Genomic DNA, 9,005 nt, shown 5'->3' with positions numbered 1-9,005 from the left:
GCGCAGCCGCTCGAGCAGTCCCAGCTGCCCCAGCTCGGAGCCAACTCCATCTCGGACCTGGGACTCCGGACGCGGATTCTCAGCCACTTCTCACCTCGGGGCTGTGCCTGCCTACCCGCTTGCCCTCCTGCTGCTCTGCTTCTCCGCTCAGGACGGGGGTGCCAAGATGCCCCGCTGCTGCGCAGGGCCCCGGGCCGCCCTCGACGTGTGACCCCAGCCTGGTCCCCCTGCTCGGCCGTCCTCCGTCCCCTTGGAGACCCCCGGCCCGACCCCGGGGGGAAGAGGAAGAAGACGACGAGGCCGAGGGGGGGATGTCCGGCTCCAAAAGCGTGAGCCCCCCGGGCTACGCGGCGCAGACAGCTGCTGCGCCGGCGTCCCGGGGAGGCCCGGAACACCGCTCGGCGTGGGGGGAGGCGGATTCCCGCGCCAATGGCTACCCCCACGCTCCCGGGGGTTCGACCCGCGGCTGCACCAAGAAACCCGGGGGGGCGGTGACCCCGCAGCAGCAGCAGCAGCAGCGCTTGGCTAACCGCTGGCGCAGCGACGACGACGACGACGATCCTCCGCTGAGCGGCGACGACCCCCTGGCCGGGGGCTTCGGCTTCAGTTTCCGCTCCAAGTCGGCCTGGCAGGAGCGCGGCGGCGACGACTGCGGTCGCGGCAGCCGCCGGCAGCGGCGGGGCGCGGCCGGCGGGGGCAGCACCCGGGCGCCCCCTGCGGGCGGCGGTGGCGGCTCGGCGGCGGCGGCGGCAGCGGCCGGCGGGACGGAGGTGCGCCCTCGCTCGGTGGAGCTGGGCCTGGAGGAGCGGCGGGGCAAGGGCCGCGCGGTGGACGAACTGGAGGCCGGCGCCGTCGAGGGCGACGAAGGATCTGGGGATGGCGGCAGCTCGGCAGAATCGGGTGCGGGGCCCGGCGCAGTGCTGTCGCTGGGCGCCTGCTGCCTGGCGCTGCTGCAGATATTCCGCTCCAAGAAGTTCCCGTCGGACAAGCTGGAGCGGCTGTACCAGCGCTACTTCTTCCGTCTGAACCAGAGCAGCCTCACTATGCTCATGGCCGTGCTGGTGCTCGTGTGCCTCGTCATGTTGGCCTTCCACGCGGCGCGGCCCCCGCTCCAGCTGCCCTACCTGGCAGTGCTGGCGGCTGCGGTAGGTGTCATCCTCGTCATGGCTGTGCTCTGCAACCGCGCCGCCTTCCACCAGGACCACATGGGCCTGGCCTGCTACGCGCTCATCGCCGTCGTGCTGGCCGTCCAGGTGGTGGGCCTGCTGCTGCCCCAGCCACGCAGCGCCTCGGAGGGCATCTGGTGGACCGTGTTCTTCATCTACACCATCTACACGTTGCTGCCTGTGCGCATGCGTGCCGCGGTACTCAGCGGAGTGCTCCTGTCTGCCCTCCACCTGGCCATAGCCCTGCGCACCAACGCCCAGGACCAGTTCCTGCTCAAGCAGGTAGGAGCCCAACTGGCCACAGGGCCATGGGTTGTGGGGTGCAGAGGCCTGGGGCTGACTCCAAAGAGAAGCAACCCCATCACCCTTTCTAAAGCAGTGAAAGAGCCAGAGTGACTTGGCTGTGCCAGTCAGTGGTGTCTATAGAGCCACTTAACCCCCTCTGAGCCCCAGCATGTCCATTTACAAATGATGCCGTTGCCCCCGGAGAGGACACGTAGCCACTAGTGTGGGGCTAGGCGTGAGGAAGGAGAGTTGGAGGAGAAAATTCTATGGCGAAGTCCCCCTTCCCTCCCCTGTCCCCGTATATAAAAGGCCCCTCACAAAAGTGTCTGGACCCCATAGCAGCCTCTCCCTCCTCGTTTGTTGAGGTTTCCTGGATAGAGCGTTGGGGAGGGGAGCTCCTGGGCGCCCCTTGCCTGGTTTCAAGGAGGAGAAATGATAACCCTGCCAGTTGTCCTAGGCCGAGGGGGTTTCCATCTCCCGAGCTGGAGAGGTCCCTGAACTTGAGGGAGGACTGACAAGTTTGTTTTGTTTATGAAAGTGCCCAAAATCAAAACCAAAACCAAAATAAAAACAACCTGCCTTTAGCAAAGGTGGGAAGGAACCTCTGAGATGTGTGTGTGTGCGGTACTCCCACTCCTGGGCTGAGCAGAAAGCTAGCATTGGGTGGTGTGACCCCTTTCCCAGGGTGTTCCTGGCTACTGCTTGTGGTGGGGGCTCTTTCTTTCTGTTGAGACTGGTTCCATGCGCTCAGAACGGTGAGCTCTGGAGGAAATAAAACCTCTGGTTAACTGGTGACTCCACTGAAGGCTTCTGGAAGAAAGGTGCACTTGGTCTCCCCACCTCCGGTGAGACCAGCCCCTCTGAGGCACACCTGCTTCCTTTAGCAGTGGCCTTGTCTGGAGCTGCATGGGCCTCAGGCATTGACCCTGCTTCAGTGCAGCTCAGCTGTGAGACTCAGGTGAGCCCTTGACTAGGCTCGTTTCTTGACCGTGGACCCCACTGCACCCCACCCCTTTCCGGATGTCTGCGTCCTCTGATAGACCCTCTGGCCATATTCCATTGACATTCCCTTCCCCCTTCTCCCCGCTTTTGATGCCTTTTCTCAGACTTTGATCCTGTTGAGTACTGCATATTCTTTGAGGGATTTTTCTGTGCCCCCAGCTTCCTGGGTGTGGTACTCATCTCTCCACAGAGAATAACACCAGTATGGGCTTCAGGGAGCTGGACTCTAGCTGCACCTCCAAAGTACTCCGTGACTGGGAGGGAGAGGATCTGCAGCCTCTCTGGGCCCCAGGTTCTTTTCTCGAGAATGAGAGAATTGTGTATGCTCCTTCCAGTTCCCACCTCTGTGCCAAGCCTCACCCTCTGTGCCAAACCTCACCTCCTACCGGGGGCCCCTCCTTCCAGTCCAATCACACTGGTCTCTCCCTCTTCTGCATGGTTAACAATAGAGTGTGAGCCACACAGCGGAGCACTTACTTATTTTCCAGCGCCCATTGGTTTTGCTCCCCGTCCAATGTAAGCTCCTTGCATGCAGGATTCTTGACATGTATCGTTTTCCTTCTCCACCCTCTCCCTTGTCTAGCACATTTTCGGGTACTTAGTAGGGATTTAATAACTGCTTGCCAGTTTGGTTGTGTTCCAGTGAGTGGAGTAGGTGGGGCTCTTGAAGCTTCAAGTTTTTCTGATCTGGGATCAGAAAGAAAAAAAAATCTTCAGAGATCAGCTTTGAACTTGACAGAGAAACCCATTGAGAGGTGGGGTATAAGAAAAAGTTAACTGGTATTGTTAGTGCTTATATAGGCTGCGAGTATTTCTGACCTGAGGACCCAGGCTCTCACAGGGATATCGTATCTTTGGGCGTTGTTCCTGGCTTGGGTGGGAGGCAGGTTGCTTGGATGGGTGTAGCTTTTCTGCAGAGGGAAGGGCATGTCATCCATATGGAGAAGCAGAAATTTCTAGGATCGTTCAGGGTATTTTCTCTGAACTAGCCCTAAGCCATCCTAGATGTATGGTTTCAAGGGACTGGAGTCAGATCCCAAGAAAGGAGTTCTGGTCCTGGGGTGCTCCAGCCCCATCTTAGCATAAGAATGCTCTGGCCACAGCAGAGGGACTGTCTGAGGGGCTCCCCTTCTTTCTCCGGCAAATCTCCCTTCTCTCCTCTACCTTCACCACCTCCCACCCAGGCTGCTTTTACCTGTTACGGTCTTTAGACTTGGCTGTAGGCTTTTGGGTGGATTTACACTTAACTTCTCACATTCTGCTCCGTTGAGGACAGCAAAGCTTGTTAGCGATGGTCCAGGACGAGGGAATGCAAACATTCTCCTTGCCTTCAGAGAAAACTGTATTTTAGGGGGGTTTGTATTTGGTTATGCCTGGTAGAAAATTTGTGTTTCTTGACCAAACTGTGATGGATGGTAGGGAACCATTAGTGGGACAGTTTAGCATTAACCTCTGCCTCAGAGCAGCCGTTGTTTGAGGCTGGCTTGCATTACATGCCTTGTTCTTTTCTGGGGTAAAGACATACGTCCAGGGAAATGGGGGAGCAGTGCATGGTTTCTAATGTTGGGGCATTGGAAATCCTCCCCACACTTCGCCGACCCACAGTGCCTTGGACACATAATAGACCCTCAGAAAACCATATTCTTCTCTTCTCCTGCAAGGCCAGCCCCTTTGCTCCCATAGCCCACGTCCGTCCTCAACATCATTATCTGAGCCGGGTATTTTCTTCCCCCCCCCCCCCCCCTTATGTTCAGGGCTCCGTCCTTTGCTCCAGTTAGGAGGAGAAGTACTTGGTTTCTGAACCAGTGCCTCCTGACAATTTTTCCTCAAAAGATGAACGAGATGTAGTCGTCTCTGGGGGACGGTGTTTCTTCCCTTCCTATGCCTTTTGCTCTAGCTCTACCCCCAGCATCCATCACCCTCCCCCTCTGCTTTCTCTCTCACTTCCTCTCTCCTCCCGCCCCCCTTCCAGTTCCCTGTTGCTCTCTGCCCACCTTTCCTCTCTTATCTGCCTGCCGGCTCGTGCTACTTCCCCATCTCTCACTCCCTGTTTGCAGCCTCCCAGCCTCTCCTGTGATCTTTTCTCACCGTTGTCTCCTCCGTGGGGTACAGTAGGAGCGTCACGGGCTTGTTTTTTTTTTTAATCCTTCTTTGCCTGTTAGAAGTCCCTCTGCTACACCCATACCATAAATAACACTCGAGCATCTGCCAAACACATTCCTCACTTGTGTTAATAGGGCTGCAATGATGCTGGAGCCTGTTGCCATGGCAACCTCATTTTTGTTTGATTGTATCCCACTCTGCTACATAAAGCCTCTGCACGCACTCACACACAAACAAGCACGCTCGCACAACCATCACATATGCTCAGCTATTAAAGATCATTTTGGAGAATATCTCTCTGGGCTCCGTGGGTGCGGGCGGTCATCTACTCGAGGAGATGAACATTCCTACTGTCCGGTGTTACTCCATGAGGTGATGACAGATGGGAGAGGAAAGTAGAGAGTCCTGTTCAGATGTGGGGTATTATTATTATTATTATTTCTGAGAAGATTCTGACCCCGTGCGTGTCCCTGTGAGCTTGGGAGAGTTGCAAGAAGCCGCCCTCGTGGTGTGGGATGACCAGTCCTCCTCCCCCGCCCCCATCACCTCCTTCCTCTCTTCCAGCCATGACCCTTCTGGAGAAACCCCACGATTGCCTGCGTTTCTTCCTCTGTGCCTGTTTGAACCTGTAACCATCAGCAGTTGTCCCAGAGATCAGAGAGGCACAGGCGCTGTGTGGGTGATGTTCTGTGGCTGTGAGCACGTGTGAGTGTCTGTAGCGAGCTGGCTGGTGGGGGGAGGGGCTGCCGAGCACGAACTGACTGCTGTGCATGCGCGGGTGTGTCTGCCGGTGTGCGTGCGCACACACGTGTCTGGTGTGTGTGTGTATGTGTGTTCATCGCATGGGCTGACCCCAGCAATGGAGGTGGGCCTGGGGACGGCTTTGTGTTGACTTCCAAAGGAGATCACTGCAGCTCTGTCCTGTTTCTTCTTGGCTGGTGGCTGGCCTTTCTGATTCTGGGCCTTGACTGCCTTCCGACCTTGACCTCTGGCTCCTTGGGGAAGTATTCTGGGTACACATCCTCTACTATCCCTAATGAAGCTGGGGGCTAGACTCGAGTGGTCAGCTCCTCTGAAATATAGGGCTCCGATCCTTCCCTTTCGAAGATTCTGCCTCCTGCCCACTCACTCAGCTGCCCAGTGAGTCCCATTAAAAGGCTGCCTCCTGGGCGCCTGGGTGGCTCAGTGGGTTAGGCCGCTGCCTTCAGCTCAGGTCATGATCTCAGGGTCCTGAGATCGAGTCCCGCATCGGGCTCTCTGCTCGGCAGGGAGCCTGCTTCCTCCTCTCTCTCTGCCTGCCTCTCTGCCTACTTGTGATCTCTCTCTGTCAAATAAATAAATAAAATCTTAAAAAAAAAAAAAAAAAAAAAAAAGGCTGCCTCCTTGCTCGGGAGCTCGGCGCAGAGGCCTGTGTGGTGGGTGACTGGGGCTGCCGCCGGCCGCTCCCTCCTTGCTTGCTGGGGTGCTGTGAAGGAGGACACTCTTCCACCACAGTGCCTGGGAATTTCTGACCACTAGTTACTGCCCCCATCACCCGCATATCTGGACAGGAGACATCTGGCAGCAGTCTGTCTGGGGTGGGGGGGGGGGTGGGCTCTGAGTTTGGAGCCCAGGAGGGTCTGCTTGTCTTAGCTCAAGGCTGATTGTTTTTGCCAATTCTCTTTGCTAATTGTTTTCAGTTATGTTGTCCCCTTCCCGATGCCACCGGTCAGGGGTGTTTGGAGGGGAGCAGAAGCCTGGGGTGGGGGGTCGTCAAGCAGGGCTTCAGGGTAAGGGTTGTCTTCCAGATCCCAGGGGTGCCTTGTTTCCTAGTGGGAGGACTTCAGGCAGGCCAGAGACCCAGCCGAGGAACATGACCAGCTTCTGTATTTGTGGGAATGTTCAGTGTTCATAATTCAATCTAAGTTTTGCTCTGGAGCAAAAGCCTGAAGTATGTGTGCCGTGAACACAGAACAGTGTGCTCATGTCTGTCCGTAAAGAGGACACAGATGCTGTGTTGAGCCTGGTCACGGGAACCTGCCCAATCTCACAGAAAAGTTTCAACAATCAGTATAAAAGTTCTGGACAGACGCTTTTTCATGCAGAAGGGCCCTGGCCATTGGTCACCTGTTCTGAGGGGCAGCTGGCAGCAGAAGCAGGGCTTTGGCCCACGGTGGGCCAGGCCTCTTGTTTTCCTAAGGGTCATGAAAGGTGCAGCCTTGGTCCCAGCCAGAGATGGAGTGGGTGTTGGGCAAGGCCAGATGGGAGACTCCTGTGACTGTACCAGCCTGTCTATGGGAGATGTCCTGTCCATGACGCCTGCCTCAATTAACTGTGTGTATCTTGTCGGGGGTCCAGCTCCTGGTCATTTACTTCCCGGGGGGGGGGGGGTTGGAAACTCATGCCCATCAATCCTTTGGGTGCCGTGACATAGGTTATGTTTTAGAATCTCCTCCTTTCGACCATGCTTATCAGATGGGGGCAGCTAGCTAACTGAGGGCAGGATCAGCATTAATGTTCTCTGCCAGACCCAAAACTTCATTGAGAGAGTTAGAAAGCCCTATTTCCCATCTCCTCCTCCCAGTTTTTCTCAAGGCATTGTCCAGATGTAGGACAGGGAAGATCTCTCTTTTTATAAGGTTGCAAACAAAGTCTGGGGGTTTCCAGGTAATAGACTGTGTGTTCAAAATGAGCCTGCATTGCAGACTGGCTGTTTGAGAAGACCAGTGGGTTAATGAGCATACCCAGTTCCTGGGAGGATTCAGGCCCCCTTTGAAATACTGTTGTTGATCCTGGAGTTCAGAGGAAGGTGACCAGTTGGGAAGGGGACTGGAGACCTTGACTTCTGAGAGAACATTTGAAAGGCGGGAGAGATTCAGCTGGGAGGAGTGCAGGCTATAGCAGGGTAAGAAAACAGCTGGGCAAGACATCATTGCTGGGACCCTTGTTACCAGACACTAGAAGAGGGACTAAGTTTACTTTTAGTTGCTCTCAAGGGCAGAGTTGGGGTAAGTGGGTGGAAACAGTGGACAGATTTCAGCTCCAGGAAGGAAGTACCTTTCCAGACTTTGGGGCAGCAGCCACTGAACCAGATGTCTCCCAGGGTAGGCAGTGGGGCAGTGGAGGCTTTCAAGTCGAGGCTGGCTGGCCTCAGCTGCACCTGTTCCTGAGAAAGTGGTTCTGCTTTCAGAGGTCTGGCTTGGGCTCCAGAAATGGATCTGTTTTTTTAAACAGCTTGGATCTAGTTTTCAAAGTTCTCCAGGTGATCTTGACCGATGCTTAGGCTTAGGATCATTGACGAAGATGACTTCTTGGGTCACCGTCGACCCTAGGAGTCTGGGGTTTAGTACCCGGCATCAGTGTGACTATCCCCTAAACCCTGTTGGGGTGTTCTATCGTCATGCCCATCTCAGGCTCTGTTTGAAAGAAGCAAGAGCAGGGGAGGGCACCTGGCTGGCTCTGTCAGTGGAGCGTATGACTCTGGATCTCGGGGTTGAGTTCAAGCTCCACATTGGATGTAGAGATTATGTAAATGTAAAAAATTAAATAAAAAATTTAAAAAGAAGCAAAATCATAGCAGACCTGATGTGAGACTTTCAGGTGGGGCTGGCCAGGATGTGCTGATGGGAAGATGCAGGTCTGGAAGGCGATGGGTGGTGGTGAGATCGGATGGAAGGGATGCCCCAGACCTGGACTCATATTCTCCTCTCAACTTTTCCCATCCCCTGCCTCTGATTTGGACAAAGCCCTCTGTGGCCCTCTGTGGCGGTGCTGGGGGGCGTTCAGCAGAAAGGTCGACCTCGGTTTGAGTCCTGGTTTATTCATTCCTTTGTCTGGTAGTGGTTATGAAAAATACTGAGGATACCCTGGTCCAGAACAGACGCACAGGATGGGGAGAACAAGGAGTGGGGCAAGAGGTAGGTTTGAAGGAAGAGTAGAGCTTCAGGAAAGCGAGAGGAGATTGCAGCTCTGAGGATGTGGCCAGGCCTGGCCGTGGGGGCAGGGATGCTGTCTGGGAACAATGGGATGTAGTTACCAGAAAAGGGGGAAAGACAAACAAACACGGGGAGACAGTAGTGGCTTTATTCTACAGGCCAGCCTCATGTGTCAGTGTGCGATCCTCCCACCCCCTCCTTGCTTGTAGTGGGGTTATGAGCTGTTGCTTTTGGGCTTGAGGCTTCCTAACCTCACACTTGGGTGGTCCCCCTCCCTTCCCCATAGGGGTCCTTGGGCTTTATTGCACAGCTCACTGCAGTCTCAGTTGGCTCTTGAAAGGGGTCCTCGGGGACCCCAGTGCCTGGCACATAGTAGGTGCTCAGTGAGGGTTTGAATGAGTGAATGAATGGGCGGTGGGGTGGGTGGATGGCTGCACACAGACTCTGTTGTGCCGAAGTGCTAGACCAACACCTCCACAGAAGGAAGCGATGCAGCTTGGCTTGGAAGCCTATTTTGGTGGATTGCAATCCGAAA

General features: G+C 55.5%; 1 protein-coding gene across 2 annotated transcripts in view; it reads left to right on the top strand.

Annotated features, from left to right (window-relative positions):
* Nucleotides 1–302: 302 nt before the first annotated feature.
* The window catches only part of ADCY5 (adenylate cyclase 5), a 146,875-nt gene continuing 138,172 nt past the window's right edge, over nucleotides 303–9,005 (top strand). For both annotated transcript variants that reach the window (XM_059162862.1, XM_059162861.1), the window contains exon 1: nucleotides 303–1,448. In XM_059162862.1, the coding sequence (XP_059018845.1) occupies nucleotides 312–1,448 (1,137 nt within the window). In that variant the 5' untranslated portion in view covers nucleotides 303–311. The remainder of the gene's footprint in view (nucleotides 1,449–9,005) is intronic.

Source organism: Mustela lutreola, chromosome 2, assembly GCF_030435805.1.
Source record: "Mustela lutreola isolate mMusLut2 chromosome 2, mMusLut2.pri, whole genome shotgun sequence".
Lineage (NCBI taxonomy): Eukaryota > Metazoa > Chordata > Mammalia > Carnivora > Mustelidae > Mustela > Mustela lutreola.
This window is presented reverse-complemented; position numbering and strand designations above follow the sequence as displayed.